General features: G+C 37.7%; 1 protein-coding gene across 2 annotated transcripts in view; it reads right to left on the reverse strand.

The window, feature by feature from the left end:
* The window catches only part of FAM3C (FAM3 metabolism regulating signaling molecule C), a 47,988-nt gene that overhangs the window by 20,323 nt on the left and 6,797 nt on the right, over positions 1 to 20,868 (reverse strand). Inside the window, exons 2-5 of one of the 2 annotated variants that reach the window (XM_067746839.1) lie at positions 13,951 to 14,005; positions 9,945 to 10,049; positions 2,677 to 2,706; positions 1,787 to 1,910 (exon numbers count right to left, since the gene is read on the reverse strand). In XM_067746839.1, coding sequence (XP_067602940.1) covers positions 1,787 to 1,910; positions 2,677 to 2,706; positions 9,945 to 10,049; positions 13,951 to 13,963 — 272 coding nt within the window. In that variant the 5' untranslated portion in view covers positions 13,964 to 14,005. Of the gene's footprint in view, positions 1 to 1,786; positions 1,911 to 2,676; positions 2,707 to 9,944; positions 10,050 to 11,233; positions 11,374 to 13,950; positions 14,006 to 20,868 lie in introns of those variants that run through there. The other variant, XM_067746838.1, reaches the window with a different exon arrangement.

A 20,868-nucleotide genomic window follows, 5' to 3' on the forward strand; every position in this document is an offset into this window, starting at 1 on the left:
ATACAGAAATAGAATATACTGGAAAAGGTACTAGACTGTGAATTGTCCCTATTTCTCCACTAGGGATCCCTGGCCAATGATTCAGTCCTTCTTCAAGGACTAGATTTCAGGGCCTGAGGCAAAACTGTAAAATCCCATCAATTATTTAGCCTCTCATGGGAATGGCAGAATGATTCCTGAAAAGAGAATGGATAGGCAGCCTGTCTCAATTTTACGGTTAAACGAATTGAAATACAAATTCTACAGGACATGCCCACTATGCTAGAACCAAGTTCTCTGGCTCTGAGCCCGAACTTATTTTACCAGACTCCGCTGCCTGCACACATATGCTTCTCTCTTCTTTTTAACCTGTTCTAATCTGTGAATAGAGAACCTGCTAGTCTTCATTAGAGTTTGATCTCTTCTTCTTTGCATTAAAACTTTCATGCTTCAAGGTGGCAGAGGTGTCTAAAGACAATCTACCATGGGCTGGGCATTCTAAGAAAACTTCTGCTTATTATTCAGAATCAAATTTCTGGCCCCTTTAGCCAAACAAGGTGAAAAAGGTGAAAAAGGTGAAAATGGTGAATGGGAACACTCTAAGGTAACGCGAAGGATATTATTTAATGCAAAATCTACTAACTTCTAAAATCCAAGTGCTTTTTAATTCAATTCAGTAAAGCAAGACTATTATGAGACATCAGAGGACAATGGATTACCATCAGCATGAGGAAAAAGGAAATGAGGAGGGATCTTAAAGATCACCTAGCTCAAGCCTTTAATTTATAAGAAAAGTGTTATTTTAAGAGGCTAAATAACATATGCATGGTTAACTGAAAAGGGGGTTAGGATAAAAATGTTAGCGCTTCTATATTAAAAAGAAAAGACACACAAAATGCTGGGAAAAACTGCCTCGTTTCCTTCTATCTGTAAAATTACCTCACTCTTTATTCTACATATTAATGGTACATATATTATTTTATGTGAAGCTTAAATAAGCTCACATATCTAATTTTTCAGGCAAGACCAGATTAAAAGCAACCAACTAAAAGTAAGGTTTGCAACTTCACAGGCGGGAACTTCACAATCAAGTGACAATGGACACTGGGGTAGGAGGCTGAAAAAAACCTAAAAAGTATACTTTGTAGAGCACCTCAGTAAAGGAAACCATTCAGTTTAGTGGCAAGCAGTTCTGGGCCACAATGGACTAGAGGTTATTGCTGGGTTATTTCATACTTCAACAAGCAGCATTCCAACATTTAAGATGAAAGATGTTGGTTTGTAAGATAAAGTGTTCATTATCTAGGGCAGTGCTATCTATCTGACAAAAACGGCCCTATTTGGACTTCTCTGCAGCGATGGAAATGCCCTCTGTCTGGGCTGTTCAGGTGGGTAGGCACAAGCTGTCCGCGACTATTAGCACTTGAAGTGTGGCTGGTGTGACTGAGGAACTGAACTTTTAATTAATTTAAATGAATTAACTTCTCCCGTATTACTTAAGAATCAAAATTAAATAGCCACCTTGTGTCTACGACTACCAGTTGGGATCTAGAGAATTTACTCAGAGGAAATCTCTTATCTTTACATGAAGCTGAATAAATGCTATGTTCTTATGTCACTCTTAATACGGAATGTAAGAAGTTTAAGACTCCTTAAATGAGTGGGGAAAAATTGTATAATGGAAATGGAAATCACTTTTCTTTAGTAAAAGCATGCCCAATACATTTTCAAAGGATCCATTAAACTCAGGTTCAATCTGCTAAAATTTAATAGCACACATTATACTTCCAAATTGATAAATACTTACACATTGTCTTCCAGGCAGATTTTGGGTCCTACCACATTAGCTGCTCCACTTGCCATTTTAAAAGCAAAATGTTTCTCAGGGCAAGCTTTTGAGATCCCACATTTATACCTGGGAGGTTTTGTAGCTTTGGAGAGAAAAAAAATTTATTTTAAGAAAACAATGTTAACAGACTCTGTATTTAGTTTGTTTCGTATCTCAAACCACAAAGGGCATTATGCGAAACACCAAGATATACACATCTTAAACTACATGCTAGTTTTTTTTTTTTTTTTTTCCTTAGAGTTTCAAAGAACTTCAAAACAAAACAAAACGGAACCTCCTAGGAAACAAGCTAACAATTAACATAAATGGAACAAGTAACATGATCTTCATGAGGGTAAATATATTTTATCTAATTATTTTTAAGCTCATTAAAAAAAACCAGGATGGGGGAGGTCTGGAATTGTTACTTTGCATTTCCAGTCCATATATGCAAAATAAATGGACAGTAAAAAGCCTGATGCATCACTGAATATCTGCTCACATACTAGTTCTAACTAGGAATTCTTTTTTAACATCTTTATTGGAGTATAATTGCTTTACAATGGTGTGTCAATTTCTGCTTTATAACAAAGTGAATCAGCTACACATATACATATATCCCCTAACTAGGAATTCTTTTACACACTTTCTGTACTTAAAACACTGAAGCTAAAAAACACTAATGGAACAAAATATCCATTATAAATACATACCCAAAATATTGAGCTGTTCAATCAAATAGCTTCCTTAAACTTAATAATTTCTAAAATCAGTTTTGCTCACATTGAACTATATCCATTGTTTGAATATAGGTTCTCATGTGCCTAAGAGAATAAACCATCTGCAAAATATTGAGATGAAATACTTACAACGTGCAACTGCGTCCAATGCTGACCTTGCTAAGGAAAAAAAAGTTATCGTTAGAAAGAATAAAGCTATTGGCAAGTATCACTTTTAAACATGTGTGGAGCTAATAGGCCTATAAAAATGTGTTTGAATTATTGCTTAGTATACAATACATAAAACATGAATATCACTTTAGAGAAAAAGTGAGAAAGTAACTTTAGGCTATATAATTCACTACAAACAATTATGTAGAGGAATTATGGAGGGTATTATTTTATTATTGATAGAGTACTTTGTTTTTACCTTTACATTTTATGTTTAGTTTTAGTTATTATAAATTTAAATCCCAATCAGAAAGTTACTCTACAAGCTTAACTTTTTTAAATTCATTTTTTATTTTTTTCCAGCTTTCTCGAGATACAGTTGACACATAAAATTGTGTAAGTTTAGGTGCACAACACTTTGATATGATACATTTAAAAACTGCAAAATGATTACCACGATACCGGTACATATAGTGGTATAATACTACACCCCAGTAATAGTAGCTAGCACCTCTATCCCATTACGTACTTACCACTTCCTTTCTGTGGTGAGAACATTTAAAGATCTACTCTTTTAGCAACATTCAAGTATATGACAGTATTATTAGCTTATAATCACCATGTGGTACATTCAATCCCCGAACTTGTTAATCTTATAACTGGGAATTTGTACCCTTTGAGCAATGTCTCCTCATTAACTCCGCCCCCTCCCAACACCTGGTAACCAGCATTCTTTTCTGTTTCTCTGAGTTTGTTCTTTTTAGATTCCATATATAAGTGATATCATACGGTATTTCAAACTTCCCTTTAAATGAGTTTAAATATATACTTGGTGACTATCAGGATGTTTAAAAGTTGTTGCTGCTGTATGGTGTAGTGTACATATGCATATAAAGTCCTATCTATCTCAGAGGTTAGGCTAAGAGATTTGGGGAGTGGGAAGCACACAAGAGGGATAGTGGTGGTAGGAAGCTTTAATTTCCCTAAAATAGAAATGTATTAGGTACTAATAATAAAAAAAGGTCATTACTGAGAGTTTTTATCATTTATCAGTTCAAGGAAGCCAGAATTTTCTGATCAAATCTTAACCCGAATGCAGTAGATGTCAACCTGACATCTACACTTAGAGTTTTTTAAAAGCACAAACATCTGATCCCAGCCCAGGAGATTACAATTCAGATCGTCAACAGTATTGTGGCTAGCCATTTCCTGATTTAGCTAATAAGCATGCAGTGTCATAAATGTTTGCCAGCTGTTTGACTATAAATAGTCACTTAGTTTTTAGTTCTGTACTATTTTAGATAACTGCGAATTTCCTGTAAAACCAGTACTGAAACTGGAGAAGAGAATGTTAAAGCTGAAAATAATATGTAAATGTTTAAAAACAGGAAAACGACTAAGTAAATGAAGGTCATTAACTCTACAGAACACTCAGAATATTATGCACCGTTGAAGTCATAAATGCAATGCAGTCACATGGGAAAAGTTTAATGCATGGAATAGAGCAAAAAACAAACTTTATCTGTGAGTACTAAATATATTCACGGATAAGGACAAAGACTTGAAGGAAACAAAAAATGATCAATTAGTAAATTAGGGTGCTGGGGCTCATTCTTTCAATTTTCTTAATTATATCATTTTTCCTTCATTATGTCACAAAAGGGAAAAATAATTCGAGACCATTCGGTCCAATGCTCTCACTTTTGTAAATGAGAAAATGAAAGCCAGAGAGTGACTAGCAACCAGTGATTAGCAGCATGCAGACTATTAAGTCTTGAGACTTCCCTGGTTGCGCAGTGGTTAAGAATCCGCCTGCCAATGCAGAGGACACGGGTTCGAGCCCTGGTCCGGGAAGATCCCACATGACGCAAGCAACTAAGCCCGTGCGCCACACTACTGAAGCCTGCATGTCTAGAGCCCGTGCTCCGCAACAAGAGAAGCCACCACAATGAGAAGCCCGCGCACCGCAACGAAGAGTAGCCCCTGCTCTCCGCAACTAGAGAAAGCCCGCATGTGCCCAGCAATGAAGACCCAATGCAGCCAAAAATAAATGAATAAATAAATTAATTAATTAAAAAAAGAAAGAAAGTCTCAATTTCACTTAGACCTAAACAAACATGTATCATCAGGCTCAGATGTTAAGATGCTTACGGAGGAATATTGTTCAAATCAGGAATGCTGGCATACCCAACTTATGATAGCCAGATATGGGGAAGACAGTGGGATCAAAACAGGGGTAATATAACAGCTCATTCACATATGTGGGGCACTCTATCAAGTATTTTTGCATGTATTGTTGATTTGCCCATCACCTCTGTTTTAAAGAGAAAGAAACTGAGAACAGATAGGTTTAGCAACTGGATTTGTTCTATGCATAATTAGTAATCGGCAGAGCCAGTTTTCAAAGCCATATCTCATTCTAGCACCCAGACTTATATTCACCCCCCCCCCCAACAAAATGGGACTGTCTGAGGTCTAATGATCACAGGTATAAAAACCACTAGTCCTGCCAGGAGCAGGAAGCAGGATAGGGAGCTTTCAGAACCATCCTTCTGACTGCAGGGTGGAGCACAGACTGCAGAGGATTCAAGACTCGAGACAAGGAGTCCACAAGGACAAGGACGCTGCTAAGGTAATCCAGGTAAAAAAGGGTAGCAACCTGAACAAAAGCAGTGACTGTGGGTTTGAAAGAAGTAGACAGGCTCAGAACAACTAAGGCTGTGGAACAGACCAGATGGAGGGGTGATGGAAAGGGAGGAATCAAGTTTACTGCTCAGACATTTGCCTTTAGAAGCATTCATTTATCCATTTACATGAGCCAAAGAACAAAAACACTGTCTCTCACTCGAGATGTTTGTTGTCTAGTGAGGAGATGGGGTGTGGTAATGGGTGCTGAGCTCTCTGTGGACCTGTTAATTTTAAGACACTTGGAGAAGACCCAGGCAGAAGTCTAGAGGCCAGCTTGTAAATGAGACCTGGGATGAAGATATAAACTGGAAAACTGGCAAATGATGAGGTCACACAAAGGGAGGAGTTAAAATGAGGAGAGGGCTGAGGAGAGAAATCTTAGAGACATTAATCATCAACTAACACTCAGAGGAAGAGTGTGGCTGAGGAAAAGGAGACAGAAGGAAAACCAGGGATGAGCTTCTAAAATGGTCAAATGGATTTGATTGGAAAACTTAAGAGGTATTAATAAATAAATAATAAATCAATGCAACTCAATTTAAAAAACTTTACTGGGATAAAATTTGGGGTAAATGTTTCTTAATCATCAGACTTTTGAGAAATAACATCACCTCCATTTAATTTGTGTAAGAGTAAGGGGAGAAGATGCTCAAAGGAAAAAAAAAGCCTCTTGTGAAAAACTTTTCAGATTAAAACAAATTTTATCCAATATGCATCACAAGCAAAAGCCCTCTATTTGGCCTGAAGTTCTGAGAATTTTAGCACCTGGAGGCCAAAAAGGTAAATTTTCATAAATAAAACGGGATGTTTTCCACATGTAGAGTTTGGGCACAACACACAAACACAAAAATCCCTCCTTTTCTGCAACTTTCATTTCTCAAACTACCTTGATAGCTTTAATTCTTAATGTCTTTCAATATATTCAGCTTTTCACTTCAAGAAACGATAATAAACATTTGGTTTTATCAGTGAATGTCTTTCAACAAGTCAGGCTAAAGAAATCCAATAGAACTACTTTGTACTTTAGTTTTTAATAATGTCTCAAATAATTTATATGTATATAATATTTCAGTGGTTTAAATCTGAAAGGTTAAAGTAAATCGACTAAAGAGAATATTAAGTACTTACTGCAAAAATATTTTGGACTGTTTTCAGTACATTTACTAGCTGTTAAGTATCCATACTGAAAACTAACACTATGTTAAACCACAATCATAACTAAGACTGGTAGACTGTACCCATGTTGATGTCCTAGTGTGACACTACACTGTATGTAGCTTTATAAGACGTTACCAATGAGAAACTGAGTAAAGGGTATGTAGGATCTCTCCATATTATCTCTTACAAATGCATGTGAATCCACAATTATCTTAAAATAAAATGTTTTGTTAAAAATTGTTAAAAAAAATCAGAATCTATTTTGGTTATTTCAACTACTAATTGCAGGCAAAATTTTTCATTCTTCCTTTCTAGAAATGTTGTATTTTTCTAAAACAGTACTATATAATCAACTTGAATGTAAATTTACATAAACTATCAAGTAAGTTATTATATCAACAAGTTGAAAAATGGGAAAAGTTCACCACCAAAAGAACTATAGTTAATCTCATGGGTCCCTCTAAGATACTGATTATAGAAACAATCTTAATGTTGAGTTAAACTTGTTAGATGCTAAACAAATGGCAAACACAACCATATCTCCATCTTTGCTGAATTATTCTGAAATAAGAATTAAAAATAACCACACAAATTAAATTTTCACCAATTCAATAGATTGGAATCCAATAAGGTTTTGTGGATACAAAACATAACTTCAGTTGTCCTAACTTCAGTTATGACAACAAAATAAACCATCTTCCCTAAGAATGCCTAAATTAAATAGCTAAAACATACACAATAAAAACTTGCACGTTCGTAACATTAGGAAAAAGCAAAATGAAAATTAAGAAAGACGACTATCCTAGTTAAAGTAGCTCAGTGTTTGTTCATAGCTGACGACCAGTGGCTTGTCAACTAATACAGCTTTAAATGAATCCCACTTTGAAAATACTCCTCCTCCCCATGTAAAAATCCTAATCCTCAATTACCTATATCCATTTTCCATTCAATCAGCATTTATTATGTACAGGACCCAGCACTAGATGCTGGGTGAGTCACTAAGATATTATTGCTCTCAACATTCATTCTCCAGTAAGGGAGGCCGAATACATGAAAAAGAATAAAAGAAATTCTATAACGTAAGGCAGAATAAAATCAGGCCAGATTGAGATATAAGTACTATGCATTATAATGGACAGTTCAGAAAAAGGAGAAACATTCTAACAGGGAAAAGAGGGAGACTAAAATACAATTTCTCCCAAGAAGGGGCACTTATGCAGTTTTGAAAAATGAGAAGGATTAACAGATGAAGGGGAGATGAGAAGGATGCGCGGGGTGAGGAAGCATGAACGAAGGCTGAGGTAGGAAAGGACAGGACAGGGTTTGTGTCTGTAGATCACGTGCACGTGGGCACAGCCAGCGGGAGGGAGGGAGGGCAGGAAGGGTGGGGGAGTACAGGTGGGGAAGGCAGAGGCAGGCTGGGGACTGAGTGCCATCCTAGCAGGGAGTTCAGATTTTACTCTCCACTGAAATACTAAAGGTTCAAGAGTTTTAAGAGAATTGCTCTGGCAGTGGTGACATAGGCAGATATCAAAGATAAGAAATAGACCCAAGAACATCCCTGCAATGTCCAAATAAACCATCCAGACTAGAGATGAAGATCCAGACCAGGGAAACACTGTGGCCACACCCAGCCTCTTCTCTCTGAAAACAGTGGGCCTTTCCCCAAAGTAATTTTTCATTTGTACCAATGGTCCCGTGGCCCCCTTCTCTCCAGGATCATCCTTTTCTCTCTGTTTAATCTCTTCCCATTGATTTGTAATTCACTGACTCTTTGCCCGCGGCCTATGGAGAAGTGAAAACCTCTCTATTACTTCAAAAAAGAAAAAAATGTCAACTTACTTCTGCCTCAAGCTACCATCCCCACAGTTGTCTCCCTTACCATCAACCTTACTTAGAAGAATTAGCTACAGCACACTGTTTCCACAGCAACACTGAACAAGTCCTCAATGCCTTCCATGTTTTTGTGCCCCATCCTTCAACCGAAACCAGCTGCGCTCTCAAAGGACCCCAGGCTGGCCCTTTGCAGTAACAGACGCACACAGCCCAGGAGAAGTCAAGACAATTCTCACTACACTTTGCAACAACTATTCTACGCTCGATCCTGGATACTTCATTTTAAGATGGGTACCAAAAAACTGACAGGAGGAAAATAAACAGTGCATTAAGAAGAATGGTTCAAAGGGAGGATTTTATAACTTGATAAGATGAACACTTATAAAAATATGGCATGGAGGAGAATAACCACAACTTAACTATGTAACAGATCATTAATGTGGAAGAGAGCTCCAGCAGGTAGAAGCAAGATCAGTGGATTGAAAATACTTGGGAGAATAAAAGGCAGAATTCAGTGCAAAACAAGGAAGTACTTTTAAGTAGTCATTGTAAGAAAAGTCACCTGAAAATGTACAGAAATGAAAATATACAGAAACTTGAGGACTACATGCCAGAACTGTCTAAAGCCTGATACCTAGTATATGGTCCATGGATGGGAAATCAGCATCACCTGGGATCTTGTTAGAAATGCAGACTCTCAGGCCCCATCCCAGACACTGAATCAGAATCTGCATTTATCAAGATTCCCTAGAGATTCCTTTGACATCGAAGTTTGAGAAACACTGGTTTAAGGGAGTCTTGAAACTAGATGTGAGAGGGAATGTATTCGGTCTTATATTAATTTACGGAAAGCAAAACTCACCAACTATTCCAGAGATCTCAAGGTTGTTTCATTCGATTTCTGCCTACTAGGTCAAAATACTGTTTCTAGGTTTCAGAGTCTGAGCTTTCATGAGTTATTTTTTAATACTTTAAACAGTGCTCAGCCAAAGCTTATTCAAACACTTCAAATGTTAACTTATTTTATCAACTTAAAGATTTTGTTTAAAACTGAATTAAGGCAGCTCGTAGTGGTACATTTACAACATAGCATCAAATAAATTGCTAAAAGGAAAAATGGTGCAGAAGGAAAATAAGGGTAGGAAAGCAAGATGGATTTCTATGGCTGGTATTTAAAATGCATTATCATGACTCCTAATCACTTGCTAACTGAGGGTTAGATTTGGTTCCAAGTTTTTAAGCAGCCAACTCAAATAGGGTGTGATATCTTCTAGCATGTGCATTTAGAATGCCATGAATAATGTCCGTAAGCATGCATAAAATAGGCCCCATTAAATATATTCAAAATGTTGAATAGAAGATTCGTGCTTTATATTGAATTAATTGTAAGATTTTCTATTGCACATTTTAGAATATTCCAATGAATCACACTTACCAATATAATTTCATTGTCTTTTCTAGACAGCCTAAACAGCAGAGTAACTCAATGTTGATAACTGGTAAAAATTTAAAGACAATCTCATCACAAATAAAATTTAAGAAAGGGAAAAAGAAATAAAACTTACCAAATAGATTTCCTAAACTTGCATCCATTTTTATTTCAAATACTTGAGAAATAACATAGAATGTCAGTAAAAATACTGCCACAGCTACCACCAACTTTGCAGCACCTAGATAAAGGGCAGAAATAATTCAACATGAGCTTATGAGCCCACCGAATTTTTAGTTATGCATTTCCATGAAAAACGTAAGTGTATTTAAAAAACTCTTAAGACTAACAAATATCTACTTCTTATCTACTGGATCTTAATTTTACTTGAGTTACAACAAAAACTGTACCAACAATCTATTTTGATTGATTTTTCTGATCAAACAATTATGAGATTGTCTAGCAACCTAGACACAGGACTGCCTGAGTCATCTGCTTAGTTTTCTCATGGAAAAAAAATGACCTGCTATCAACTTCTGGCTGACTACACAAAAGTATCAAGGCCAATGGAACACCGCCACCAAGTATGTGGGAGGACACATTCTCAATCCTTTTCAATGATAAAGGGCAATACAAGACAGAGAGGATACAAAAACGCTGAACCTTCCAGAGATACTAAGGCAACAGACCAGGATGTCCACTCGGCAATGAGTTCTCAAGTGAAATGTAACAGGCTTACTGTCCTCACCAACCCACACATCTCTTGAAGCACACAAGTGCTCCTGGTATGGTGAACAATGAAATATCTCCCCTCATACTTAACACCAAAGTTTAAGCCACGCCTTCCCCACTCCTGGAGGACTGAATTTGGCACCTGTCACATTTAACACAGTTACATGGTAAGCTTTGTGAACAGACTCTTAGTCTTCCGTACCTTTATATGTTTAATTATTTCTGAGTGCCTTACAAAGAATTAGCACTGCTACTAATTAATTAACTGCTTAATGTGAATCATCACTTGTCTTTCTTCTCCACAGCTAAGCAAATCTAGGAAAGAAAAAGTACAAGATACGAAAGGACATGAAAAATGACAGGAAAGAAACATCATCTTCTTACTCTTAGAATTTCAGAGCCATCTCATTAGGCTATTCAGAAACAATATTAATATTTGCCTATATAATCTCCATTCCCCTCTCTTACCAAAAGTTTAATTTAAATTGATCTAAAAGATCAGCAGTCATTTCACTATACTTACTTAAGGAAACAAAAGCCCACAAGTGAGGCAACTGCCCAAGATTACAGATATCTTAGCGGCAGCACAAGGACAGGAATCCAGGGATCCTGACAGAGCCCAGTGCTTTGTAAGGTTCTCCACTACCATCAAATGACCACATTCTTCAGGGAAGCTACCAAAACTCAACTTACCGGATAAGGAAGAGTAAAAAAGAACTGTGTTCATCCTAACTTCATAAACGTAGAGACTGGGACTGTATCCTTACGGGGATGGGAAATGAACGAACTGATGATGCTCAGAAGGGCTGACGATGCTGAGAAGCAGGAGATTCTCAGAGCTACTCATTTTTATTTAGAAACGCTCTATAAATATAGAAATGAGATGGCAAGGAGGAAGCCTAACTACTAAACCAATCAATTCCCACCCCGCCTCCTGTTTTGTTCCTTCTCCCCCTTCCAAAACTGCTTCCTGTTTTCATGAAAAAGACTCTGACAAGTACGGGTTTCTGGTAACTGACTATACTGCTGAACTGAATGAATAAGCATTTTCAGAACTCTCATGGAAAACTGATGAATTCATAAAAGTGCTAACAAAAGATCAAGATAAAAAAATATTAATTACATGGGACTGAGTGAACTGATGAGGATGATTATAATTTTTGTGACTTTCTGTTTGAATAAAAAGAAAAGAAAAGAGTGACTACAAGTCATCTACATTTTCAGCACAGGAGCGAGTAAAATTCCATTAGGCTTTGAACCCTTCCCCCACAGGATCTAGTAGAGTGCCTTGTATTGATACACAGTAACACTCTAAACAAGTGTTTGCCAAAGGTTAACAGGTGGCATATTCCTTCTGGATCATTTAAGACCAAGGGCTGGAAGATTATACGTCACATGACAGTCTTAACATCTCATTTTCTAGCAATCATGGGCGTGTGCAAATAATCTTTCCCTGTCCCTTAAAGCAGATGTACCAAACCTTCGTTGTTCAAGACTGAAATATTACAGTGATTAAGATACCAAGTTTATAATACACAAAAGTTCTGGACTAAATTCAATACCAAGCTAAACCTAAGCCTATACTAAACAATATACAACATATTTACATATACATACATGTATATAAAATATACACACACCGTTTAGTGAGTGCCTACTACAGACCTAAGTGCCTTATTAGCACAACTTCATTTGCACAGCCTTTCAAGACACTCTTTTCATTTTACAAATAAGGAAAACAAGGTCAAAAATTTAGATCACTTGCCTAAGGTCACATAACTAGTCAGCGGCAGAATTTAGTTTTAAACCAAGACCTACTGAAGTATAAGAAACCATCAAAGGAAGTAGGAGGAAACAAAAGCTCTAAGAGACAGAGAATTTAGAGGCGGAGAAACTAACTGGTGATAGAACAAGCAGAAGGTCCCTGAGAGGGGCAGGCGGGTGAAGACCAGCAGAGCCTCCATAATGGTAGGGTTCTGGACCTCCTGTTGCAGACGGGCTCCCCCAGAGCTGTCACCATCCACTTCTGGACTGGGAGGGGCTTACCCACAGCACACCACAGTTCCCATTCCACCCATGAGATTCCCTCCTACTTCCAGCCATGGACTGTACTAATCTGAGTGTGTCCCTATTTTTCACAAACCAAAAAGCATAAACTTGAGATATTAATGCCTCACTGTAAGAATAATGGCTATAAGGATATTTCAAAGCAACCAGGATTTTTTTTTAATTAGAAGAGATTAATTAGTCTACAATCAATAAACTAATAGCTAATCTTCCTATTCCTTCATTAAAGGCAGTTCCCTTGAGACCTATACTAAGAACAGTGTCAAATATAACATCAGCACTCAGTGAATAATTACTCATCAATTAATCTTGGTATTAATTAATCAGAGAAATGGATTAGATGACAAAGTTAATTTCAACTAGAATGAATGTAGAATTACATGAGAAAGAGAAACTTGCTTTATTTCAAATCACCATGCTTAAATAAGTAACGTACTTTTAGAACCATACCATTAGAGACGCCCCCATAAGAAAATTTTTTTTAATGGTGAGATGATAATTAAAAGAATGACTATCTTGATTTTGAGAAATGACAAGCTGTCTCCTATGATGGACACACACTACTTAGTAGAAATTTCTATGTAAAGTGTGCATCTTCTACACAGTGGCTGTGCTAGAGGGGCAGGGTGGAGGGATCACACTTGTTTTCACTATAGTTAGGAAGAGGTCTCAGCCTCTCCTGTTATTTATGGATCTGTCTTTTGATAAAGGTAACTACCTTAATACTATGAACACCAAATGGTATTTTTAAATTTCCTCAGTATGCTGCCTAAGGAACAGATGTCCTTACACATAACCTCACTAATGCAGGCTAAACCTGACCTAGCAAATACAACAGTCATTTACGCAAAAGACATTTTACTGAATTCTTCACGTACACTAGTTTCAATTTATGTACACACATAGGAAAGATTTAAGCTTTTAAAGTTCACAATTCATTTTTCTCAACAAGCTACAACTTAGCAAAACTAAAAATCAGCCTCCCTAAGTTATCAAAATCGTTCTTTATATGAACATTATATATATATGTATTTATATTTTTATATTATTAGGCAAACAAGCTTAATGTATAAGGACGTAAACATTAAAAACCATAACTTAAAATATTTAGCATAAATAATTTCAACAGAAGCGTCCCCCAAAAACTTATGTAGAACCCACTAAACGTCCAATTTATGATTTGCCAACTACCTAAAAAAGTAAAAAGGCTAAATAATGATTTAGTTTGTTATATTCAGTCACACTCAACACAGAAAATGATTATTTACCCTCTCATTCAGTCATTACTAAACAAACAGGTTATACAAAAAGCAAAATTATTTCTACTGAAGTAAGTATCTTACCTGCTACCCTCATGTTTGGTTTTTCAGTCTATGGCACTTTTCATTAAATAAGCTCCTAGAATCAAAAGAAAAGGCAAACAGCATTAGGTCTAGAATGAGCATTCCTCCCTAGATCGAGTTTGATTTGGAGTGTATATATTAAACTGATTAAGTAAATGTCATGACATTTCTAAGTATTCTACCAATATTAACATTTAATGAAAAAGCTCTTAGCACTGGGCCTGTCTCCTTCCACTGGGCCATAAAAGCTCCGGAGAGGAGGGTGTGTCTAAAACTGCTCTATCTCCCGCTCCCTAACTGAAGGACGGAGGGAAAACTTGTCATCAAGCATGGACAGAATGATGCCTTACTGTTCTCAGTGATTATGCATCTGTAACAGACTTTTGATATTTAGTTCCAAACCACCAGTTTTCAGCTGAGGTCCAAAGAGGTTAAGCTGCTTATCTAGTGAGGGAACAAATTACCTGCAGAAATGGGGTGAGGATTTAGGTCTGCTGGCTCCTGCTCTAGGGCTCACTCCTATCACACAATTCAGGTGTCACTATGATAAGCACTTATAGGAAAGGCACCTTATCTTAATACCAGGGGTCCTCTTCCTCTTCATGTTTTCAATTTAAATTTGTGAAAGAACATATTCAGATCTATAGAACTGCAATTTTAAATATTCCAGCAATCATCATTATTGACAGTGTATGTTATACATCAAATGAAGAAACTGTAATCTGATATTATTCTAATAATAACAAGAAATAGATACTGGAAAAAAAAATCTGCGTATATGTTTGTGTGCTCCCCCCTAAGAAATAACTCAAGATAGGTGAAATTTTAAAAAGAAAATGGGAAAGCAAGTATACGAGTTTGATAGGAAATTCATGCTCGAGTTCAGCTAGACAGCTTCCACAGTCTACTCAATGTATTGTACAGGAAAGGTAGTCCAAAGAAAATTTCGATTAATGAATTGCATCAATCAAGAATATATATTTCTTTATTTTAGACTGTATTTTAGTACTGGTGTTTCAATGTTGATGTCTGATCTAGTAATGCACAGAATGATTGAAATAAAAACAATGGCAGACTCCTGAAGGACACTGAAAGGGAGTGAGACATCCAGTTTTCTTATTCACCAATAAGGATTTATCGGGGGTGGAGGTGGTGAGCATCTAAAAGGACCAATGTTCTTACGGGAACTCCCTTTCCTTCTGCTCAATCTACCCTGAAGAAAATATCAACATTTATATTTATACCAGTACTGAACTGAGCATTATTGATTTCCTTTGTTAGTTATCTGAACACCTTCCACATAATAGGAAAAGACACTGTTACTTAGCCACAGGCCAGGAAAACGCTACAAGGAAACAAGAGATACTGAAGTATCCAGGAAACAAGAGATACTGAAGTATCCACAAGTTACCACATAAAAGCAGAAAAAAAAAAAATCTTGGCTTCTCAAATGAAAACCCTAACGAGCTATAAATCCTCTTTTGACTTCCAGCAAGATTGAATATTATGTTCAAAACACACATATATGTCTTTCCTCCCAGCTAACACTCCAAAATAACATCACTCTTATGTGAACATGGCCTGCGATAATTTTTGGGGGGAGAGTGATAAGCAGTTGAGCAGACACCTGATGTTCTATTTCACTGTTTCCATTACCTGCCGAGGAGGTCACACCTGTACAATTACAATCACTGCCTCATGTACCTATCCCTTGTTTGGACTGCCTAACCAGCCTGCTTCTAAACTTAACACTAGTAAGACCACAATATAAGCAACTACAATGGTCTAGCCAAATTCATGTTTTCCATTAAATTTCTCAGAGAATAACATTTAATAAAATCTCTAAATTAAAATCTCATCAAATCTCAGCCACGACACATTTTTAATTAGTTTGCTTAAGAAGCAAATTAATGATTCAAGAGTGTAAATCGGCATAAGGAAAGAGTATTGAATATATTTGAGAGCAAATCAAGGAGTATCTGTTTACAATATGCTAATTCCAAATCATTCCTAACTTGTCTTCTTAGGAGAACATTAAAAACAAAGAAAATCTTTACATAGAATCATCTTGGGGGATGGGGGGGGAAGTAAACCACCTTAATGGAGTCTGCTATATACCTCAAACTGAACCTCCAACAACCAAGGGGAGGTAGAAAAGGTCCAGAGAAAATGAACACAGCAATAAAAGGAGGAAAAAGGTCTCTGCTAAAAATTCAGAGCCCTTTAATTCAGAGGCAACAGGTGAAAATTTTATAATTGTTCTTATATATTAATTAAAAGGCAGAGATATAGAAATTAGAGCCATTTCCAAAATAAGAATATGGGTGGTGGTGGTAGGAGGAGAGTGTTTTTAAGACAGATTAAAAACAAACAAACAAACAGAAACCCTAATAGCACATTTGTGAAATACATTTGTAAAATACATTTTGCCCCCCAAAAGTGTAGTCTAGGTCAAGACAATAAGTTTCAGTGTTTTATAGATCAATGACTGAGCCAGATCAGGTTGTAACATGTAAAGTGCACAATCATCAGAGCCCACTGCGAGCAGGGCCATCATGCTGCCCGGAGCAAGGAAGCACCGTTCTGGATAAACGCTAATTTAGTAAGTAACCTGGATCGAAAGAGAGAACCTGAATTAGGGTCTCAGATCAACATACCAGATTTCTTCGAATTTCTTATAATTTAAACATTTCCTTTAGCCCAGCTGTCTACGTTGGTCTGATTCATGAAGTTTTGTTAAATTCAGGCCTGAATAAACAGGCATTGTCCTAGAATCAATCAACTTCAGGACAATAGATAAAAACACAGGTCAAGTGACACTTTCATTCCTTCCTTGAGAAGTGGACTCGAGCTACATCAGGTAAATTATAAGGGCCCATTCTATATCAACAAAATAAGCCATAAAAACAATTGTTCACCAGGACGGGAAAGTCTTGCCATTTAACAAAAACTAGGAAATAATGCAAACAGCAGAGTAAGTCACACACATTCTTATTTTATGTAATCTTCCCATCAGCCCTATGGCATTATAGATGAGGTCAAGGGATTTGTCCAAGGTCACGTGAAGGGAAAGTAAGAAGCTGATACTATAAACAATTCCACTTCCCTTCCACTTCCCAGCAGCTTCCCTGCCAGGAAGCTCTGAGAAGCTTCCTGACAAAATTCCATGTCAATCAATTTGGCTTTTGCAAATTGCTCTGGGAATTGCTAATCCCTGCTGCCAACTAGCCACTCTAGGGCTCTGATGGGTTGTCAAAATGACTAAGCATGTGTGTTAGAACACTCGTCAGTCCCCACTGTGGGTAGGGGGCATGGAGCCCAAAGCCTGTGTCCTGCTCTCATCCCGCTGAGCCGGGAAGGGAGCAGAGATGCCTGCCCGGGCACCCCCACCTCCCCCGGGGCCCTGGCTGAGGCCCCGTCCTGTCCGCAGAGCCCCAGAGGAGGCCCACCCCGTGGACGCGGCCTGAGGGGAACTGGGCGAGGCCTGTGCAGCCGGGCTCCCTCCCGCCTGTGTGTCGGTACTCCGCCTTTTTCCTCATCCCACCTCCTCAGACACCTGGCTTAAGGGCCCTGACTCTTTCCTGCAAATAATGAGGAAACATGGTGTCCCAGCCAAAGGGTTCCCCCTCCCACCTCCTCGGGGTAGGAGGTTAAAGAGGGTTCAATACCAAACGCCCTGCCCCAGAAGAAAAATAGTCCTGTTGAGTTTGGGGTCAGAAGCAAGGGCGGGAGAGGCAGCCCCACAGGGTCGGTGTGCCACGATCAGGTCGGTTCGGTTTGTCTTTGTGTCTTTTTGCTTTGTTTTGTTTTGTTTTAAACCATCATTAGTGAGATTTTTCTTCAGCCACCAGTGTTGGCCTGGAAGCAGAGGGCTGCAGCCCTTAGTGTTTGTAAAAGAAGAAAGAATACACAGCGTGGCCATGGTTGGGTTTTTTTTTTCCCTCCTTTGAGAATTTTCTTTTGTAAAACCAAATTTAAATACTTGTTTAATACTGAAATTAAAATGAAATTAAAATGGATGAAATAGAAGCTGGAACCCTCCTCTTGGACTATGCAGCCTAAGAACCTCATGGGACTATGAATTCACCCAAAATTTTCATTTGCCATCAGGCCGAGCTTTGAAAGAAAAACTGTTCTCTAACCAGGACTGTAACAATAGTGTAAATACTATTTCAGAGTTGAAAGCTGATGGTGCAAATATGTATATAACGTACTGTATTTTTACAATGATCCTCGCATGACTCTACTCCGCCCCCGTTTTGTACTCCATATCTGTCTTCCAGAAACGTCACCTGCCTTGCCTCCTGTGGTCTCTTAATCCAATAACTGTATTACTGCCTTTAAAGGATGCAGTTATTTAAAAAGAAAAAAAAGAACACTCGTCCAAGACAGAAAGGACAAAGGAAAATGAAGTATACAGACACACTCACTGATACATTTAATATTAACAAACGACTACTTAATTAAGCCAGAAGAAAATACTACCAATTATATATACCAAAAAAATATATACCAATTATACTCCAAAAATACACTCCATTCAATCCACTTTTAACACAGTGCTGGCCGAACAGCAATGTAAGGAAACAAAATTTGCAACCCCAAATGTCTCTTTGGTGTGTTAATTATTTTGAGCTGGAAACAGTCAAGGCCCAAAAGACTCTTTGACCTTCCCCCTTAGCTGCCTAAAGAATTTATAGAGGGTCTGTAACAGGAAGGGAACTATCACCACAGATAACTGTAGTATGAACTACATGTGTAGATAGGGAGGAACCTAGCAAAATCTGTTTGTTAGAACTCCTCTAGGTGTCCCATTGCCACTGCAAGACCCAGCAAACATTTACCAAACATCTGCTTTTCCATCTCCACGTGAATTGCCGTCCTCCCCTTTGAAGTCCCAAACCACTACCCCCTACATCCCTCCTCTTTAGTCTTTAGCGGAAGATAGTATTTAAGGACTCAGTTTTCCTGGGTCTCCCCCATGTATACATGTTATTGAACTATTGATTTTCTGCTAATCTGTTTCATGTTAATTTAATTTTTAGACCAGGCAGAGGAACCTAGAAGGGTAGAAGAAAATTTTTCCTCCTGGACAGCAATTTTAAACGAATCAACTGACAATCAACAGACGATTCTAATATTCATATGAACTGGGGCTTTTCAAGAGGACTAAGGGGGGAAAAAAAAGGTAAAAGTACAAGCAAATAGATTCAAAGTACATTTAGGCCCAGTGATGGCTAATTTATGTGTGTCAACTCCACTGGGCCACTGGGCGCCCAGATACCGTACTTTGTCAAACATTCTGGGTGTGTCTGTGAGGGTGTTATTGGATGCGATTAACATCTGAGTAAAGCAATTTGCCTTCCCCAAGTGAGTGAGCATTGCCCAATCCATTGGGAGACCTGACTAGAACAAAAAAGGCTGAGTAGGGCAGCATTTGCTCTTTATGCCTACTGTCTTCAAGCCGGTCCATTGGTCTTCACCTGCCTTCGGACTTGGACTGAAACTTATACCACTGACTTCTCCCAGCTCTCAGGCCTGTGGACGCCCGCCTGCCAACTGCAGACCCTGGGACTTCTCAGCCTCTACAACTGCATGAGCTGATTCCTTCTGATAGTTATCTATCTCAGATAGATAGATTGACAGACAGACAGACAGGCGGTCTCCTATTGGTTCTATTTCTCTGGAGAACCTAGACCACCTCTCAAGATCAAAATGTAAGCGACTAAATTTTCAGTCCCAGATCAGTTAAAGAGGAAAATGATATAATACTGAAATCAAAAGAATACTGCAGCTAAAAGTCACAAGGGTAAGTTCTTCTAATGTTATGCGTACAAACAAAAGTATGGTATTTAAAGAAAACTATTTGCAAAAAATACCTGCATTTATGTAAATAAAACAGAGCAAGTGTTGGCAATTTTCTGTAAAAGGGCCAGACGGTAAATGCTTTAGCTTTTAGACCATATAGTGTCTATTCAAACTATTCTGCTCTGTAGTCGTAACTGAAAAGCAGCCATACACAATATGGAAACAAATGGGCTCAGTTGTGTTATAATAAAACTTCACTTATGCACACTGAAATTTGAATTTCATAAAATTTTCACATTACAAAATATTCTTCTTCTTTTGATTTTTTCTTTCCAACCACCTAAAAATATAAAAGCCAGTCTTGGTTCATGACCCATGTGGACCCATAGGTCACAATTTGCCAACCTGAGGTAAAGGAATAAAAAATGAACTTAAATTTTAAAAACTTTATAAATAGAGGAATAAAAAACTTTCCTGACCATGCTCTAATATTCCAACATTTCTTGCTGGGCTGCTTGTGGGCTATACAATTCCCATAAGGCTTCTATGGGTCCTCTTAGAAGTACTAGTACAGAAGTAGGACAAATCAGACAATGCTGAATTCTGTGTTCTATACGTGTTCACCATACATTTTCATAATCAACTGCTCTTCATGGAAGAAGCATATACTCCGTGAGAAGCAATATAATGGATCCTCTTCAAGAGAAAAGAAGTCCTTCCCTTCCTGCAGATGAAGCTGTCCACCTACAGCAAAGATGGGAATAAATCTAGGAATGTTTTCCAAACGATCCCAGGAGACATTAAAAAAAACAGGGAAAATTAATCTTATTATATCCCATTTCATTAACTGTAAAATGATAGTGACGAGATCTTAACTGTTTTCTAAAGTCTTTAAAAGTGATTATTTTTGTGATGGGCTTAAAAAGGGAGAAGGGGGGACGGGTAACTGTGCACCTGATGTTTGATCAATTTTTAAAATTCCAAATATTTAGTTTTAAGAAATCTTTGCTTTAATAGAAAGCTGTCACTATGGTAGGTGCAGACTGCTATCAAGTACCCATCTCCCCCAGATGCCACTATGCACACATCTTCACCAGGAGGGATACATTT

Source organism: Pseudorca crassidens, chromosome 8 (genome assembly GCF_039906515.1).
Source record: "Pseudorca crassidens isolate mPseCra1 chromosome 8, mPseCra1.hap1, whole genome shotgun sequence".
NCBI classification, from domain to species: domain Eukaryota; kingdom Metazoa; phylum Chordata; class Mammalia; order Artiodactyla; family Delphinidae; genus Pseudorca; species Pseudorca crassidens.